The 19,409-nt window shown below is 48.3% G+C and overlaps 1 protein-coding gene across 1 annotated transcript in view; it reads left to right on the top strand.

Annotated features, from left to right (window-relative positions):
- Positions 1-19,409, top strand: part of LOC144167872 (phospholipid-transporting ATPase ABCA3-like) — a 148,433-nt gene that overhangs the window by 29,010 nt on the left and 100,014 nt on the right. Inside the window, exons 3-5 of the mRNA XM_077697018.1 lie at positions 5,427-5,605; positions 6,710-6,841; positions 14,218-14,335. Coding sequence (XP_077553144.1) covers positions 5,427-5,605; positions 6,710-6,841; positions 14,218-14,335 — 429 coding nt within the window. The remainder of the gene's footprint in view (positions 1-5,426; positions 5,606-6,709; positions 6,842-14,217; positions 14,336-19,409) is intronic.

Below are 19,409 nucleotides of genomic sequence, written 5' to 3'. Positions count from 1 at the left end.
TTGCATTATCTTTGCACATAAGAACATGACTATCTGATGGTCTCTTAACAAGCAACTAATAAATGTTTTCAGTGGTATTCGCACAAAATATTCAAATGTGTACGACTGCTACACAATAACCAACTTGTCTACTGAGCTACTACAATCTGGCCCCTTTAATTTCGAGAACCTGGGCCAGGTAGCACGTTAAAATTTGCGTGCAAACTCATGCACCGCATGTTTAACCTAAACGTATAGCTTCGGAACCGTTGATCAGACAACGCTACCGATACTAAATCATGTAAGCGTGGTTGTTTATTCTTTAACACTGACTGTATCAAGTAGGGGTTGCTTTTTTTGAAATTATGAAAATGGCACAGCCATGGTAATAGTAGAAACAGGGCCCCAAATGTGGTGGATTTTTTTAAAGGGAAGCTGTTTACATGGAAGCTGGGGGTACCGCAGCCGGGAACTCTCCTTGAACAGAACGCATACGCGTGAAGAAATAGGGTTGGGGAAATGAGTTTAGGAGACAGGGCGAAGTGTATCACAGGATAGGAAAGGGTACTGCCGGTGGTAGGCACCCATTACAGTGGCGGTGTTAGCGAGAGGGGATGCGATCCCCCCACAAGTTCCGTCAGCTCCTCCGGCGCGCAAGACAGAGCTGGTGAAGCACGAACACACAGGCAGCGAAATTCCCAATCGTCGTGAACTCTGCCATTAGAGGTCGGCAGGAGCGATCGGTATCACAACCAGTAGGAGGCAGATGGAAGCCATTCTAAAACGTTGAGGATGGTTAAGAAGCGGACTTGTTTCGTAAATGCGTACTCCCTAGTGAAACCAACAACGCTATACTGGGTAATTCACCACCACGAATGGTTCCGGTCCTTATTTCTAACCTTGAACTTCAGCACAGTGCGTACGGTGTGGAAATGAATTATTGTGTTCGTCTATTGAAAAAGACTTTACAATCAATACGTATTTTATTTGCGACGTTAGTGAATGACTAAGAACGACCGTCCCATCCAATTTATTGGCAGTAACTTCATAGTCTTTGAATATCATTGCATGCCAACATTCCAACCTGAACCAAAGACGGTGTATGCTGTAGATTATAGCATTGCCTTTCTCAATTTTCGAAGTCGTGCCTGTTATATGTAATATTCGTTTACTCGTGTGCTCATTTGTTTACACAAAGGCTGTTCACCTCTAGCCACAGCGTGCACCGCCCGCATTCCCTTCGAAAAGGGTGTACTCCCTCCGGTGAATGTTCGCGAACAGAACGCGCAAGGTGTACAGAAAATCGGGTACGGAGAGAGCGCACTGAGGACAGCGGACAAAACGTGTGTGGGGGAGGGTCGAGACAATGCGGCGTCAGTGCTGGAGGCTGCATCAGGGGCGCGAAAAGAGGAAGAGGGCCCAGACGCTGCCGATATCCGGGAGAGAGTGGAGGGAATGTGGCGTCGAACTGGCCACAGCCGCTTCCTCCCGCATTCACGTTCACACCGCCGGTCGGCAAGATGCAGCTGTTTCGTGCACTCCTTTGGACTCCACCCCACTCAATCCTATTTTGTTTAGTGAATGCGTGCAACCCAATGAAACCAAAACAGCTTCGCCGTGCAATCCGCCACCATATGAATAGTGGGGTTCACTATTTCTTTCCATGGTTTCTTAAACGTGTCGATTTGTTTGTCCTTCACTAAAACTGCGATTTGTTCTTCGTGTACACCCTCCCTGCGAAAATAGCACGAATGATTGGCAATATGTTAAGGCAATTAAAAACTAAGAGAAATATAGGATCTTCTACCACCACCACAGATGGTGGTGGTAAGATGAGCAAAGCGCTGTTTATAAGTTTACAATAGTTGTAGTTTTCCTTCATTTATCAGACCGAACATAAACTTTTCGAAAACAACTTACGTACTTTCCACAGGACTGGTACGCTTAACTCATTTATAGCAGCGGTCCGTAAAGGTGATAAGGAAATTGTAAAGAAGCCGAGCCAGAAGATTTATTATTATACCTCTGGAAGTCGGGCTGCACTTGGAGTCTCACAAACGTTGCCCCATTTTTTCTTCACTGCACAAATGACTATCTTTTTTTAGTCATGGATGCACTGCAACAACATAGAAATACCAGAGGGTCTGAAAAAATCGTCGGGCGCATCTTTATTGCACGCTCATGACGATAATCACTTGCAGGTTTGGGGAATATTGTTCAACGTAAGGTGGTGAGGCTGTGTCTCTAAGTTACTCATAATGTAGGCGGTTACAGTATCAGGTAACTAGAAGAGTACAAGTACTTGGCTGCAGCGATCACATCAAAGATTAGGTGCACAGCACATATTGACGGCATATGCTTTGCTGCCTGGAGAAAATTAAGCTTTCTAGAACACAAACTGGGTCGTTATTCTAGTTCAGTAAAACTTAGAGCCTAGAAAGCCAAAGTTCGCCCCTCTCTTGAATATACCAGCATTGTGTGACAGCTGCATACAGCTTATAATATACACAAAAATAAAAAGAAGCACTCAACTGTTAATAGACGCCGCAATTCACCGTGAGCCATGTTACGAGAAGCGATTCTCCAACTTGTGCCTGCTCGAAGGAAAACTGCGGGGCCTAACTTTTGTGTCCTTTGTTCTGCGCCAGATTACAGAACAAAGGATACAACCGTGGCTTTACGTCATAAACATAGTCTCAGCGTTACACCTAAATTAGCACGTGCTTATGTTTACAAGTATTCGTTTTTCCCGAAAGCAGTCCCTGATTGGAATATTCTCCCCCATGATTCCCCTATGCTTGTAATTTCGAGGTGAAACTGTATACATAACTTGTTCTTGTCGCTTAGTCTGCTCCTTTTTTTGCATATTTGCTGATCTTTCACGAGTTTCTCGTGAAATATGAATTTTGTACCAGAGTACATCTAAACGGGATTTCTGAACTGTATCGCCCTCTCCTGCATGGACCATACTTGGTCTGCAGTATGTGATAAATAAAAAAAAATAAATAAACCGCGTTTGGAAGTATTGGGGCCTAACAGTGACGAGATTGTACGCTTTAACATGGGGCCCTGTGTTTGGGAGAAGTACTTTTCATTGCCGATCCTTGATATCTGAGGTCCAACGCAGAGTGTGAGTGTTCGCACCTCGTAAAAAAACTGCTCTGGTCAGAGACTTTCGCGCATTCCCTACAATGTATATTTTAAGTACCGCCCCCCCCCCCCCCAAAAAATAGCTTCACTCGTGGAAGAGCTTGGGAGAATGGGAGAAGTACAGAATAAAATTTCCGAATCCAGTTGAAATGGAGCCCCACAGCTACAAAACTAATCAGTTCGGATTTTTGAAAAATTCCCACTTGACAGAGAATTCATTTCTTTTCTTTTTCGTTTCCGCCTCCCAAAAAAGAATGAACTGGCGAACAACACCCGCTACAAGGAAGCTATTGCAGGCTTCAAGCTAATAAAAAATATATAAGTAATTACCAAAGTATAGTTTTTAGATGAAAGATAATTCGGAGATGAGTTAGAAAAATCAAAATTTTTATCCTGCCAATATCCGCCCATTAGGCAGATATTCAATCTGAATCTGCAGGTAGCGCATTCTAATGAGATAAGAAAATTCGGTTTTTATTTGGACGGCTTGACCACGAGCAGGACAAATTGGCGTCGCAATGTTTTGAAACTGCTCTTGTTTTTGTCCATTCTGGTCAGGGTTAGAGCGGGGAACGCCCGCTTACCTAAGGCAGTCGCGCTATCAAGTGAGATAACGCTTGCCATGCAAAGAGCCGGTGTGAACTTATCCACTACTCGAAGTGACAGACAAGAAACACACGTTTGGCGCCAAGTCGACGACAAGTGTGTCTACAAGTCTTGCGGAAGCATCCAAGGTAGTTGCGGCGGACGAAAATGACATCCCGTGAAAATGCAGCAACGCGGCTACACCGATATGGCCTTCCCGTTTGACGGAGTAGCCTTGTTTACCTTGCAGCCGTGTTATTGTAAAGAAGCAGAAATATATAGCCGACACGTACAATATCGTGTCGTAAAAAGAAAAACAAATTTGGAACATCACACAAAACCCGTATAACGGCATGTGGACCGCTCACCTTGCTAGGTGGAATTCAAAAGGCCCTTGTCTCCTTGCACAGCGTCAGAGGAGGCTAGTTTACAAATTTGCCCATATTCTTGTTAATCTGATGAGCTTCAACTTCTCGTGTCAGCTGGACCTTATGGGTTAACAAAATGCCACATTCGTCAAAACACGGTATTATTGCGTTTTAAGTGGCTATCAATTTTTTATCCGCAATACGGGCGTGAGCTACCCTAAGCATGCCATAAATGATTGCGTAGTGAGCCTTTCCGCGGTGAACTTTGTTAAACTTCATATACAGTAAAAGCTCGTTAATTAGAACCGCAAGGACACGTCAAATCGGTTCGAACGAATGAAAGTGAAGAATAACAGCACAACGAAATTAAGATGCACTAGTGCATGTCAACAACTTGGGGCTTGAAAACTTTCCTGCTAACAGTCGGCGTTTGTTGTTAAAGGCATAATCCTTTTTCCAGAACGAGAGTATGTAGCGGAAGGCTTCTCTTTCGCCGTTCGTGGTTTTAAAGAAAAGGTTCGCCAATATCATCGAGTGGCTTCACCGTCGCGGAGGATTTGATTTTTATTTGGTAGCAGCTGCGCCATAACGTTGGCAACGCATGACGTGGCTCGCCGGGCCGACCTCCGCAGACAGCCGCAGACGGCCTGGCCATGTGACTCGCCCGTGCATGCAACCTTGATCCTGGATGAGAGTGGTGCCGGGCTGTCTTCTCTGAGCGTTGCGCGTGTGCTGGAGGCTTTGAGCCATCGTCGGCAAGCGGCGTGTGACCACCCTTTGGATATCACCTGGCGATATGCTTCCTTGAAGGAATGCCAAGCGCGTGAAGCTAGCGTCGGAGAATGAGGAAGAGCGAGCCCTTGGGTTCGGGACCATAACCGTAGACAAAGGCAGGCGTTGGACAAACAGTAAATGATAACAGCTGAATGATAGGTTCAGTTCAGTTTTGCCCTAATGTACCTTTTCTCTCGGTTGTCTTAGTTTCGGAGGCTACTCAGCCTTGTGTACAGCAGCGGGTGCGTTTGTATGGACGTGTGCCACGCTCAAAGCACCAGCGCGGCGGGTCGCAGTTCGAATTGTCCGTGGCGGAACCCATTTGAGTTCGAATTAACGGAATTCTTTGTACATCGGCTTCTAAGGAGCTCGGGCGGACCAAATCGTAGAGTTGGAATTGTTCATAAATCCGAAATATTGAAGTTTGAATTACCGATATTTTGCTGTATATAAAATTGACATCTTTCACTCCTACCTCATATTTCAAATGTTTGAGCGTTTACCGGAATTAAACCTCGGGATATTCTCTTGAAAAGAGGCGCATAGCTTTTCTTTCTTCTCCGTGCCCAGGTGCGGCAGGCTGGCCGCTTGTGTTCCGGAGGGTACTCGGCACGGACAACGTCACGGTGGCCGAGGTCTGGGCTGTGATGTCCGCGACCTGCTTGGCTCTCGTGGCTGCTCTGCTCTACGTGGCGGAGATCAGACGGCGGCTGAGCGTTCTCCCACAGCGCCTCCCATTTTCATCCAAGGTAATAAACATGGAGCATGGTAGCTTAGGAGCTCACCAGAACTTAATTGTCATGCCTGTAATCTAGTGTTAGCAATTATACTCTATAAAATAAAAATATAAATGTGCTTCTGTGCATAGGCTTCCAACCCGAAGTGTTTGAAGTTTTTCTTGCTAAGAATAGTTCACTCGAGCAAACACCGAAGACTGCACTGTGAAGACACAAGAGTGGGTCTTTATAACAAAAACTGTAGGAGCCACACGAAGTTGAGAAGCGGAAAAACGGCGGCACTGATGGACGGCTGCCGGCTTCCAAAGGCGTGCCAAGCGAGGGTGGTGCGCATGGATGAGCGGTACTTTTTTTTGCATGGCGGCGAGTTAAAAAAAGTGTGCGGAGAAATCAGGCAGGAAGAAGTGCGAAATCGAGAAGCAACTTCTCACCATGGACGATGCTGCAGGTGTCGGCAGATGATCGGTTCAAGTGAGCGATGCTACTGCCTCGAAGATATGCGCTGTTGAACTTCGCAGACCTGCGTCGGACGAGGCACCAGATTGCAGTGAAAAGGGTGTTCTTGTGGTTTCCTGACTCCACTAGATCTTAAGAAGCCCAAGTGAAATAATGCATGGATGCGATAAGGCAGGAGGATGGCGATCAGGAGGTAAATGATTGACTAGCCGCTGCGCAGGATGTAGTTCATATTAGGCTCAATAAATGCCGTAATATTTTCGCTTGCGAACACAAAACGATGGCAGTGATAAGCTTCTACTAGTACTTCAATTTTTTTGGGTAACAGCTCGGAAGGCAGAAATGCAGTTTTTTGGCATATTCAGAAATTTTACATTTTGCATAAATGTGTACAGTGGGTAGTGTTAATGGTTAATGTGTAAATGGTAGTGGTTAATGTTAATGGTTAATGTGAGTGCGTTAAGAAATCAATGCTTACTGACTAAATTTTAAAAATAATAATTCCCGGCCATGTCCTCCTCTTCACGCTGTCAACTAACCCACAAATTTATGTATCCAAAGTCGGAGAGGTTAAAAGGGTAGGGGGGGGGGGTCAGGTGTCAATGCACGTAATTTTGTACCTAGGTATTTGTCCTCATTTTACATTCTCAATACTTCCAGTCATCGCACGTCATTCCTGGAGGCACAAGCTCGGATCCAAATACCCAGCACGAACAAAACTCACAGCCACATCACTTCGAAGCCGAGCCTCTGAACCTTCGAAGAATAGTGTCCGTACAACACGTCAGCAAGGTCAGTCCGGCTAAGCCATGCTAATGTTTTATTTCATGCCTTAGACCCATATCTTATGATAAATTCATAAATTTGATGTGGAAAACTTTTAAAACCGGCGCAAGTATAACTGCTCGTGAAAGAAACCAACCACTTTTTATGAACGGCATGTGTACCGTATACAGAAAAACCACCTGCGCAATATCCAAAATACAAAAAATTATTTGCTTTGGCCACAGAGCCATAGGCGGCTCTGAAGCGCACAGGTCACCTGACTCAGCAATATATTTTTATTTATTTATTTATTTATTTATTTATTTATTTATTTATTTATTTATTTATTTACACAATACTGCAGACCAAGTAAATGGTCCAAGCAGTTTCTTCCACAATTTGTTTTGGAGGGGGAGGTGTATGTGTGTTGCGAAAGCGTCTGAGGCTCCGAAAAGAGATATTTTCTTATTTGAAGCCGGTAAATTCCTTTTCCTTTTCGACCCGAGGTGTATTTACTCCACCCATGCGCGCCTGCTTTTCGCCGTCAGACTTTGGCAAACGTCACCTCCAGAGGTTTTAAAATGTGTACTTTACTCACTGATACTTTTACCAAATCTTGACTGTGCTCTTACACTTTTATGTGGATTTTTATGCCGGTTTCGCTGTGTTGTTTACGATAAGCTAACGACTTCGTGCTCGGTTCAAATTATGCGTGATGCATTTCAAGTGTTGTTATAAATGTTATGTGTCGTGGTTGTGTCTTCGTCTTGTTGGTGTCGTATTCTGTGATAATAAAGTTGAAAGTTAGTACAGTATGAGCATTCATTATGATTCAGTCGTTCGTCTTAGTGCAATGCTTTTGAATCTTTTTAATCACGTACCGGCTCGCCGAAATCACTCTCCTGCTGGAAATTTTAAGAAAACGAAAGACGTAGGAGCGGGTGCACAAATCCCTTTGCGACAGTGAGATGGAATCATAGAAGTGGTGTTTCTTGAAGGAACTGGGCAATGAAAAGCTTAGTGAGAATTGAGCAAAGCAAAGGAAAGCAAAGCCAAGCGTATGGATGATTGTGAGGACGTTGTGGTTAAGCAGACGGGGTGTGTGACTCGCGGAGGAAGATCACAAGAAAGTTGACGCCATGGTCTTGAACAGGTAACTCAACACTGAATATATTGGAAACGGAACGCGCACACAAGCGAAATAAAAAAATACAAACAGGTCCGACCCACTAGAGTTCGGGAAAGAAGCGGGAAAAAAAAAGTCAATGCCACGCTCACGCTCGGTCCCACAGTGATGGCGCTCAGTCGCCACGGCGTTGACGCCCTCGATGCAGGGTTTCGGAAGACGGCGGACCAGTCGCAGTTCCGCTGAGTCACGCGCCGCTGGCTCCGCTCGCTAGGCCTTGCCTCGGAACTGCGACTCCCAGGGACGTCGCGGCGATCTGACAGCTCCGCGAACGGCGACGTCGGTCTTCCGCGTCACAGGCCCGTCGACATCACCCCGCTGGAGCGACCACGAGCCTCGAACCTTGAAAGCCACGAAAGCCTCGACCCGCCTGCCGGTCGTTTTGGTCCAGCTGCCCTCCGGAACCTCCGCCGCTCGCTCCGCTACCTAGGCCAGCCCTCCATGATGATGCTACTCCCCTCCTGGCACACACCCTCTAATGGAAAATGGCCCGGTCACCATCTTCTTCTTCTTCTCGTGGAACCTGCTCTGCGCCGTCGTCCGGGTTTTTCCCCACTCGTGGGACGCCAGTCATCACATTCACCCCCCTTCTCGAGAGGTTTGTTTGGGGAAACAAAACTCGGCACACAAAAATGTTCACTCATGGCGACACAAGGCACCGAAGGAACGTGCCGGAGTGAAGGTCCTTCGCAGTCAGTCCCCCCCCCCCCCCCCAAAAAAAAAAATGAAGTGTTCCAAAAGGCATTCATGGGGAAGAAAAAAAAACTATCTACTCTGCGGAGATACGACTAAGGTAATCCGCTCCGGCGTTTTCGCTACCCTTCACGTACTGAACTGTGAAATCATACTCCATCATTGTGAGGCTCCAGCGAAGGACGCGACTGTTAATGTGCCTCGCGGAGTGTATGTACGCCAAGGGCTGGTGGTCACTCTGTAAGATGAACTGCTTTCCATGTTGGTAGATGTGAAATTTCTTGATCGCCCAGACCAATGCTAATGCCTCTCTCTCAACAGTGGAGTAGGAAGTTTCCCGTGGCAAGAGTCGACGACTCGCGTAGGCGACTGGGTGAAGAATCTCCACATGCTGTTGCATGAGGACTGCGCCAATGCTTGTGGACGACGCATCCGTGCGGAGTACGAAAAGCTTGGAGAAGTCCGGCGCTTTCAGTATAGGTTCGGTTGACAACAGTTCCTTAAGAGTGTCAAACGCTGTTTGTTCCTTGACGCCCCAAATGAGCCTGTTGGGTGCCCGCTTGCGAGTCAGCTCCGTCAAGGGTTGACATACTTGAGCGTAGTTTGGCACGAACTGCCGGTAATAGCCCGTGAGGCCGAGGAAAGACCGCACCTGTCGCTTTGTCGTCGGTCGTGTGGCGTCGTGAACCTTTTTGAGCGTTTCTGCTTGCGGGCGTAGGAGACCGTGGCCAACGATGTGTCCCAGGAATTTTACTGAGGAGAAGCCTACTTCGCTTTTTCTAAGTCGAATCGTAAGTCCCGCCTTCTGCACCCTCCTGAGGAATGTCTCGAGCGCTTCCAGGTGTTCCTCCCAAGTCTCGGTAGCGATGAGAACGTCATCGAAGTAATGGTAGATATGTGGAAGCCCACCAACCACCTTACGCATAAGGCGTGTAAACACCGCTGGGGCGGTCTTGATGCCGAACGGCATAAACCGAAACTGGTATAGTCCCGAGGCAGAAGCGAAGGCAGTGAATGGCTTCGATTCCTCATCCATAGGCACTTGCCAATAGCCCTTAGTGAAGTCGAATTTCGAAAAGAACCGACTCTTTCCCAACTTTGCAAACATCATATCAACTCTAGGTATGGGCTCGTTGTCGGCGACAAGGACAAGGTTGAGTTGTCTGTAGTCAATGCAGAGTCTTGTCGTTCCATCTTTTTTGTCTACTGGCAAGATGGGAAACTGGTACGGCGACTCTGAGGGCTCGATAATACCCATTCGCAGCATTTCCTGCACCTCGTTTTCCACGGGTTCTTGCATGGCAAATGGGATCGGGTACTGCCGCACTTGAATAGGTTGGTCTGTTGTAAGGCGCAGCTTGCAGTGGACCAGGTCTGTCTTCCCAGGGAGGTCTGAGAAGATTTTCTGGTAAGATGACAGAAGCGTACATGCCTGCGCGTGTTGTTCAGGAGTCATAGCCGCCGAAACGTCCACATCTCTGTAGGTCTCTTTTTGTCTTAGAGGGACACACGGTACGTCGCCTCCTTCAGTTTCGTCGGATCTAAGGGCGACGGAAACATGTTGTGGATCTGGCTTAGACGGTTTTCGCTCTTCATATTTCTTCAACATGTTGATGTGGAAAAGGCTCGTCCGGGTTCCAAGATCAATCACATAATCGACTTCGTTGCGCCTTTCCAAAACATCGAATGGACCTTTCCATGTGAGGATTAACTTATTATTGTCCGATGGGAGCAGAAGCAAAACTTTGTCACCAACGGCGAGGTGACGTGTCTTCGCCCTTCGGTTGTAATACTTTTTCTGCGCCAACTTTGCCTTCTGGAGCTCGTCGTGTGTCAGTCGGCAAGTATCTTCCAGGCGCTGACGAAGCTCGACGACGTATGCATACGACGTTTTGACCTCAGGATTTACGTTCTCTCCTGTCCAAAGCTCCTTCAGTATAGCCATCGGTCCTCGGACATGTCTGCCGTACAGGAGATCGAACGGTGCAAAACCCAAGCTAGATTGGGGCACCTCGCGGTATGCAAACAGCAGTGGTGCCAAGTAGCGGTCCCAGTGTTTAGGAGTTTCTTGGCACATGCGCCTTATCATTTGCTTTAGCGTGCCGTTAAATCGTTCAACCAGCCCGTTAGCCATGGGGTGGTACGGTGTAGTGGGCAGCTGTGCAAATGAAAGAAGACGGCTGAGCTCCTTCATAAGTCCAGATGTGAAGGACTTGCCCCGATCGCTGACGATTTCGCGAGGAAATCCCACTCGAGCAAACATCTCTAGAAGAGCTTCAGCGATCCTCTCTGTATCAATGCTTGGTAACGCCACGGCATCGGGGTAGCGGGTCGCGAAGTCCACCATCGTTAGCACATACCGGTTGCCGTTCTCTGTGGTGGGGGAGAGCGGCCCCACTATGTCGATGGCAACCCGCTGGAACGGTGTCTCGATCACGGGCACGTTCCCTAGTGGCACGCGGCCTACTAGATGTTTAGGTACAGTCCGCTGACAAATGTCGCAGGATTTTACAAATCGTGTTATGTCACCCTGCATGCCAGGCCAGTAGAATTCCTCACGCACGCGGTCCAGAGTTCGTTTAACTCCCTGGTGTCCAGCCAAGATTCCTTCGTGAGCCATTGTCAAAACAATGTCTCGAAGCTCGATTGGGACAACGAGCTGCTCTATTTCCTGTCTCGAGGGTAAACGGTACCGCCGGTATAGAACGCCATTTACCATTTCAAACTGGATAGCAGCCGAGTTCACCATCATCTTTTTCCCGACCTCACCGAAGAACTTTTGAAGCGTACGATCATGTTGTTGCATTTGTCTTAACTCAGCAACGCTGATCGTAGAAGGGCTAACAGTAACTGCCGGTAGCCGTGGCGTTTTTCTCGACTCCTCGCGTCTGGCTGCTCCCACGCGTGTGTCGGGCTTTGACTCCGCGTTCGTTGGGGGGCACGGCGGTTCGCTCCAGCTACACTGGACTTCTGGAACGACTGTTAAAACGCTTCCTGTTCCGTTCGCTGGGCCGATACCCGTCGTAGGAGATTCCGGCTCCTGGGACTGCTCCCATGTGTTTTCCGAGTCGCGGGTCGGCATGGAGGCATCGCGGGCGCCCTCGATGTTCCCTATGATAACGTCATAGAGAGGGTCCTCCATACAGGTGGCTAGTACTCGGCCAGAGAAAAATGGAGACACGATCTCCACTTCCGCTTCCGGTAAAACGAGGCGGGTTTGGTCCAACAGATAAACAGTGCTGGTATTCCCCGTGAGCTTGGTATCGCAAACCAAGGACCGCTTCACGATTACGGAATTACAGCCTGTGTCGCGTAAGAGTGTCACCGGTTGTCCTTCAAGTAGTCCTTCGGCTGTCGGCATTTGCTCCCGGTTAGCTCTCGGTTTTTTGTGTTTTGGATTCCGTATCCCCTTCTTTGACAGTTCCGTCCAAGATGCGTGTCCCGTCAAGGAACAAGAAGCTTGGCCCGTGTTTCCTGGTTGGTTGGGGCAAACGTCAGATCGGTGTCCGTGTTTTCGGCACCGTCCGCAAAAGAGCATCTTCTGGCTGGGCTGACTGGAACCCCGCGATTTAGCCCAGCAGTCTGACGGCCGGTGCCCTAGCTTATTGCATAAAAAGCAATGCGGCTTGGTCGTCTTGCGATCATGATAATCAGGAGCGCGAGGGAGTCCAGGGGGCTTGCCACTGTCTTTCTTTTCTTCCCTTCCTCTGCCCAGGTTGACTAAGCCTTGAGCTTCGAGGTATTGATCAGCCGTCTCAGCAAGCTGGTCCAGGTTCTTGCAGCCCCTTTCTTTGAGGAAAATGGCGAGCTTCTCGTCGCACTGGCTCAAGAATTGCTCGGACACCATTTTGTCCCGGAGCGCGGAGTACGACTGCTCCGTTTTCGCCATTTCCTGCCAGCTGTCGAAGTAACCGAGAAGACGACCAACAAACTGACGACCTGTTTCTGAGTTCAGCGGCCTTGATTCCCTAAACTTGGACCGGTACCCTTCTTCGGTGTACCTGAACCTCTGTAAAAGGGTCTTTTTCAGTTTCGTGTAGTCCATTGCATCGTCGGACGACATGCGGCCAACGGCACTGAGCGCCTCACCTGTAAGGCACAAGGGTAATGAGAGCGCCCACTTGTCCGAAGGCCAACCTTGGCTTGCTGCCACTCTCTCGAACCGCTGTATATAAGCGTCGAGCTCGTCTCGTTCCTCATTAAAAGCAGGAATCAAATTGTGAGGGCTGTGGAAGCTTTGTGCCGCATTAGTCGCGGTGTCACTTCCCATGGCGTCCGAACTCGCGTTGGAACCCTGCGACCGTTCCTGAAGTTGTAGCCTCAGTTCAAGCATGGCGCGTTCAGCCTCAATTCGAGCTCTGGTCTCGGTCTCCGTCTGCTGTGCTAACCTTGCGGCTTCTTTAGCCGCCTCGCGTTCGGTCGCACGCTTCTCTCTTTCTTTCGCGCGTTCAGCGTCGATCCATTCTCTGAGATCCTGACCTGACAGCCCTAATTCTTTGCCGATGAGCATCAACTTCTCGAGATCCATCCTCGTTCGTCACACCCACTTGCCTGCTTAAGCACTTCAGATGGAAGTAGAGCAATGTCCTGTCGCGGACGCCAAAAATTGTGAGGACGTTGGGGTTAAGCAGACGGGGTGTGTGACTCGCGGAGGAAGATCACAAGAAAGTTGACGCCATGGTCTTGAACAGGTAACTCAACACTGAATATATTGGAAACGGAACGCGCACACAAGCGAAATAAAAAAATACAAACAGGTCCGACCCACTAAAGTTCGGGAAAGAAGCGGGAAAAAAAAAGTCAATGCCACGCTCACGCTCGGTCCCACAGTGATGGCGCTCAGTCGCCACGGCGTTGACGCCCTCGCTGCAGGGTTTCGGAAGACGGCGGACCAGTCGCAGTTCCGCTGAGTCACGCGCCGCTGGCTCCGCTCGCTAGGCCTTGCCTCGGAACTGCGACTCCCAGGGACGTCGCGGCGATCTGACAGCTCCGCGAACGGCGACGTCGGTCTTCCGCGTCACAGGCCCGTCGACATCACCCCGCTGGAGCGACCACGAGCCTCGAACCTTGAAAGCCACGAAAGCCTCGACCCGCCTGCCGGTCGTTTTGGTCCAGCTGCCCTCCGGAACCTCCGCCGCTCGCTCCGCTACCTAGGCCAGCCCTCCATGATGATGCTACTCCCCTCCTGGCACACACCCTCTCATGGAAAATGGCCCGGTCACCATCTTCTTCTTCTCGTGGAACCTGCTCTGCGCCGTCGTCCGGGTTTTTCCCCACTCGTGGGACGCCAGTCATCACAATGATATATTGTTTGCTGAGGGCGAAACTTACACGTAGTGTATTTAATTATACTGAGGACGCTTTAAACATCGTCACTAATTAGTCACCAGTCAAGAAGGGGAAGCATTGTACTGCTTTTTGTCGCTGTAATTTGGCGCACGTTATCGCGACAGCACGACAACTATGTTTTCAATCATTGTCAGAAGACATACTTTTCTGAAAGCCTACCGTATCTTATTCTTAGGCGTTCGGAAAGAATATATCTTTGGCGGACGTCTGCGTAAATATCTACGAAGGACACATCACCGTTCTTCTAGGGCACAATGGAGCCGGAAAGACCACTTTGATGAACGTTATATCTGGTAAGCACGGTACACAGCTCCGTCTTTTTTCCTTGCATCCTCTCGTTACGAAAAGTCTTTATTTTATTTATATTAAAACCTAACTATCCAATCAATATAAAAGAGGGTTCACAAAAAGCACGGAGGCGGCTCACAGAGAAATCATTTTCAAAGCTCAAGAATTTCTGATTTATTGAAGGGAAAGTAAATCTTCTAGTGGCGTTCTTTCTGCGTCGTTAAAACAGTGATAACAAATCGTAAATCACGGTGCTCGTTTGCTTGCAGTATATATCTATGCAAGTTATTGCGAGACTCGTTGCCTGTTTGTCATTGACTGTCTTGGCTGCCGTTGCCCTTCTTTGGTCAGAGCTGGCGACGAAGAAGAAAGCCGCTTATTTCAGCAGCACGATAGTGTGAGGCTAAGAGGATTTCAGAGCCCAAATATGGCTCGGTCAGAGCACTTTAGCGTTGCGACGAGTTTAAATCTCAATTTTGTCTTGAAATCCCTGCTTTCAAGCCTCGAGTCAGAGCGGGGTGATATTCACCGAGACGCGCTGCCGGGGGCCGATGTTGTATTGTTATAACTACGAGACACGGCTCCCTTCCACTGAGCTTCAAGCGTTTCCTTGTCACCCATTTATTCTACGTTGCCCGTGGTTCACCCTAGCATAATGGCGGATCCCCGAAGAACCTCGTATTTGTGTGAAGCTGGTGCTTTTAATGTTCGTTATAATGTGCTTTTGCGGCCCCAATGCTTGGTATGTACAGACGGAAGGTACTTTATTCATTCAACGTGATCTTTCGGTGACGTGCTGTTCGAATTGTTAAGACATTTGTGCTCATACAGTATTTTGCGCCATAAATTATTCCGTCCTAGTTTTTATTCATTGTGTTGTGGGGAAATCAGTTCATTTTTTAAATCTCGTACGGTGAATTTTAAATTTCGCGCGGTGAACTTCTTGACCTAGTGCATACCGCTTTGGGCTAATGCAAACTCGTTGAAAACACATCACAATGATCATTAGCAGAGTGACGCAAATAGCCACCTACTGTAACACTAAAATCCGATCACGCACCGTGGTGCTCACTGTGGTGCTGAGGATGCCAGTCATTTTATGGAGGACAAGAAAAACTTTCCGTTTCTAACCCGCCAGTTCGAAATGGGTTAGCTTTGCTTGTGTTACAAGTTATTTGTAAACCCCATCTTGTAAATTGCTCCTAGACATGTGCTTGGATCGATCCGAACGTCTCAGTAAATGTCCTCGAGCGCCTGAGGCAGAACTGCGAGGGCAATACACAAACAGCTCCCGTTTAAGGTGCGGTGCCAAATATTTAAAGGGAGTGAAAAAACCTGCTTACTGCAAGCTATTTCTAGGACAAATGTGGCTGGAGCAATGTAAAGCATCCTTCCAAACGAAACTTACAAGATCTGATCGCGTCGGCGTGGAATTCATGTCTTTATAAAAAGCCTACAAAAACCCTATGCCGTGTTTCTCTTTACTCGGAACAAATGGCAAGGCATGAGAAAGCGCATCTGAAAATTCGGGAAAAAATATTCCCAGGGCACGTCCGCTATTTCCCCGTTATGGAAGCAGCAGCAGCTGAGGTGGGGTGTCGTATGCGGAAGAACATAGTTGTCTGCTCAACTGTGACCCTCACTCGCAAGTGCACCAGCAACCAACCCCGAATGGTTGACTCGCGCTGTAACATTCCCCCACTACAGGAAGACATAAAGACGAGATCGCAGCTATTACGTGGCTGCGGTAGCCATTATGCGATTCTAGCCCTGAGCCGCGTTGACACAGCTTTTGTCTTGCACTCCGGCCTGTTTGAGCACTTGTAATGATAAAAAATGTAAAGACTCCGCGACAAACGAGGCATGAAATTATAAGCAAAACAGTCATGTGGCCACGTAGGCTGGGACGGACGTCATTTAAAGCCCTGTATTATCAGCAGATGTCGCCGTCGCAGGCCTGAGCTCGATGCTAACGTGCAAACGTCCGAACGATTTATTTATTTATTCAATAAAGTGACGCTTTGAACACTCCACTGATGCGCCGCCGACCCGTCACCAAAGCACACTGCAGGAAAGTTAACTTCACACGTGGGTTTCACAATACCATCATCTTGATAAGCGAAGGCATACCAGGGGCTTCCAGAAAAAGACATTCCCCGTGATGGGAATCGAACCTGGGTCGCTCGCGTTATGAAGTCGACGTTTTTCCCGTTGCACCATTCTGACATGACCGAAGAAATTTGGATACAAAGCGAAGCTCTCTTGGTCTCACTAATGGCGACCGTCTGCTTAACCAAACTCTGTGCACCTCTAGAACCCTTACGACAACGAACGAATCCCTCACGAGAAATCGGAGCTTTTCAACCACGATCGTCGTTAAACGAAGTGGCGTTAGTTCTTTTTGCGTGCCCTCCAGCTATTACGCACTGTAAAGGGGGAGTGGGTACATAGAAAAAGACGAAAAATAGGTGATTTAGGTGCGGCACAAGAACACACGGGGAAAAAAAAAAAACCCTCCACTATCGGGAACAGGAGTGCACGCGAAGCTTGTTCGATTTGATTTTGTGAAGTGCAAATCAATCCCCTGTGAAATCTGTCCAACCCAATGCCCAAGTTTTGACCAACCACAACCCAACCCTTTTTCTGCCGGATGTTTGGCGCGGACGACTGTGTTGGCCTGTGTTCTCCAATGTGCTGGTTTGCGTGGTGCCATCTGCGGTGTTTATTGCGAGGCACGCGGCGGCGGCATGGCGGTGGGTGTTTGAAACAGTATATTATCTCTATGGTTTGAAACTTCGAAGAAGGCTTTTTGTTTAAATTATGCCCTTTTTGGCTATTAATAGGTTCAGCTACTTGTATAAGGTTTTGGGATCTACCCAGGGATTGGTATGTACCCTTTCGTCCTCTTCCTTTGGTGTTTCTGTGATTGAAAACTGAAATAAAGGCAAAACGCTCAAGTTCATAAGGGACGCGGCAAGCCGGGTTTGGTTTATTTATTGAAATTTTTGTCGTTATTTTCGAACAAAGCTTGTATTTGTCAAAAAATGGCGGTGGCTGAGCCAGGCTAGGCCGGTGATGGAAGCGAAAGCAGCCGAAGCACAGTTTGCCAACGGAACGATATGGCCAGTCGAACGTTCCGCACAGCGAGCGCTCACTACCGTCCTTTCATCAGTTTCCGAAACTGTAATCGAATTCAACGGCGAGACGTTCATTGTCGCCTGTTCAGATCGTCCCCATCGTTTTTCCGCATCATTCTCCCGTCGCTTAGCTCCCGAAGTTCGCGTTCTTCACTCGTGCCTACGTGCCGCTTTGTGCGCTCGTGCTCCCGTTTCCGCTTTAACTCTTTAGCAAGCCGAGCGACATCTGCAGGATGGTCTTGCGCAGCTTGCCTTTTTCACCACTGGGACAGCGCAAACAACACACCTTCAGCACAGATGGAGCAGCGTGCTCTCTCCTTTCTTCATGCCGCCGCTGCGTGAAGGGAGGACACTCGAGGGGCGGTGCGCCTCGCTACGGTGGCGAGTCACGTGGTATCCCTTCAAGGGTGGGAACGAGGCCTAAACTCGGTGGAGTGATGTGGCTTCCTACAGCTTTTGTCCATGCGTAAGGCCCGGCCGGAACTGGGGAGCGGAGATGACCGGTGACCGCCCAGGCACACAGTCGTGCTTCATCTCTGATGTCGCGTGGCACTGCCCACGCTCCAGCCCAGGCACCGCTGGGGATGGTAGTGGCGCTAAATGCAGATAGGTGATGCCGCCACTACAAGGTCAAAATTTCCCGCACGGTGAAATTCGCTAAACTAGGCCAGTATTGCTGTCGCAATAAAAACGGCGCGCGCGGAGCAAGCTAATCAACCCCCATTACGTTTTCCGGAGGAGGAAAGCGCCTGTGACGGGCTGGGAGTATGGCTTGATCCGGCCGCCAGCTGCAGGCGGCGAGAAGTCAAGTCGGGCAGCGGCAGGTGTAGAGGGGGATAGGGGTTTTTAAAAATTTAGACGACACCCAAAAGCCATTTGGAAAACTTGGGAACGCGGTTCGGAAAACCTAAACAAAAGAGTCCGTCACGAGAAAACTTCGCGTTCAGTCATCATCGTCGTTTGACGGAGGGGTGCATGATTTAGTTAAGAGAGGCATGATAATATATCCTGAAAAAAAGGCTAAGACGGAAAACTTCTTCACGAAGTGATAAACAACGTAAAGACAGGTAGGCCTCATGAAAGGGATACTAGGCGTGCTATTAAAATTAGATAGGGGGAAGCGGCAAGAGTTGTTTACAGGCTTTATGGCTTGATACAGACTATTGTGATTCAGATCCCATATGGCAGCGACATAGTTAAGTTATCAGTGAACCACCGTTTTACAGAAAAGTAATTTCAACGAAGCAGGGGTATTGTCGAAATTACTCTGCACAAAACCAAGAAACCAAGCATACGTTTGGCCCTCCCTATTTCTCAATATGTGCTTTCCATTATAATGTGGAAGTTAAGTGCTCGCCAAGTGAACGGTAAGATGATTACACGTTCGAAGATAATATAGTTTAGTCTATATATTGGGAGATCGTTATTGCACACGTGATGAAAATAGCCGTATCTGACATATCGCTTTAACAGTAAAACGACAGTTAAATATGAGAAATTAGCGGAATTTCTGAAACGACGGCCATCATTTAGAAACGATGCGCTATTGGCATGCAGACGCATGTATACCTCGTTTCAGGGGCCCGTGCAGAGCAGTGAGGGTCGTTTGGCGCGTCGTCTTAGGCCCTGGACCACCTACTGGACAAGGGACACGCTGTTTGGTTTCTACAGGATGCCATCTCTGCAAGATAACCATGAACCGAGAAAATATTGATAATATTCGGCCCATTATTGCTGCATTGCTAGATATTGGCAACAGTATCTGCGTTTTGCAGTCAAAAAGTTCAGCTCTTCGTTCACGCGTAGGAGCACGCTTGTTTGGAGGTTGTGGAGTTTCTTTTCTGCAATGGTAAAGAATTGCTACTCGTGCTGTTGAAATGGTGAGTGGTGGTATGAAACACCGAACACACGAAGTAGGAGTAAAGTCTACAGTGTGTTACTC

Source organism: Haemaphysalis longicornis, unplaced genomic scaffold (assembly GCF_048455015.1).
Source record: "Haemaphysalis longicornis isolate Haplotype H1 unplaced genomic scaffold, Haemaphysalis longicornis Haplotype H1 scaffold_2, whole genome shotgun sequence".
In the NCBI taxonomy this organism is placed as follows: Eukaryota; Metazoa; Arthropoda; class Arachnida; order Ixodida; family Ixodidae; genus Haemaphysalis; species Haemaphysalis longicornis.
This window is presented reverse-complemented; position numbering and strand designations above follow the sequence as displayed.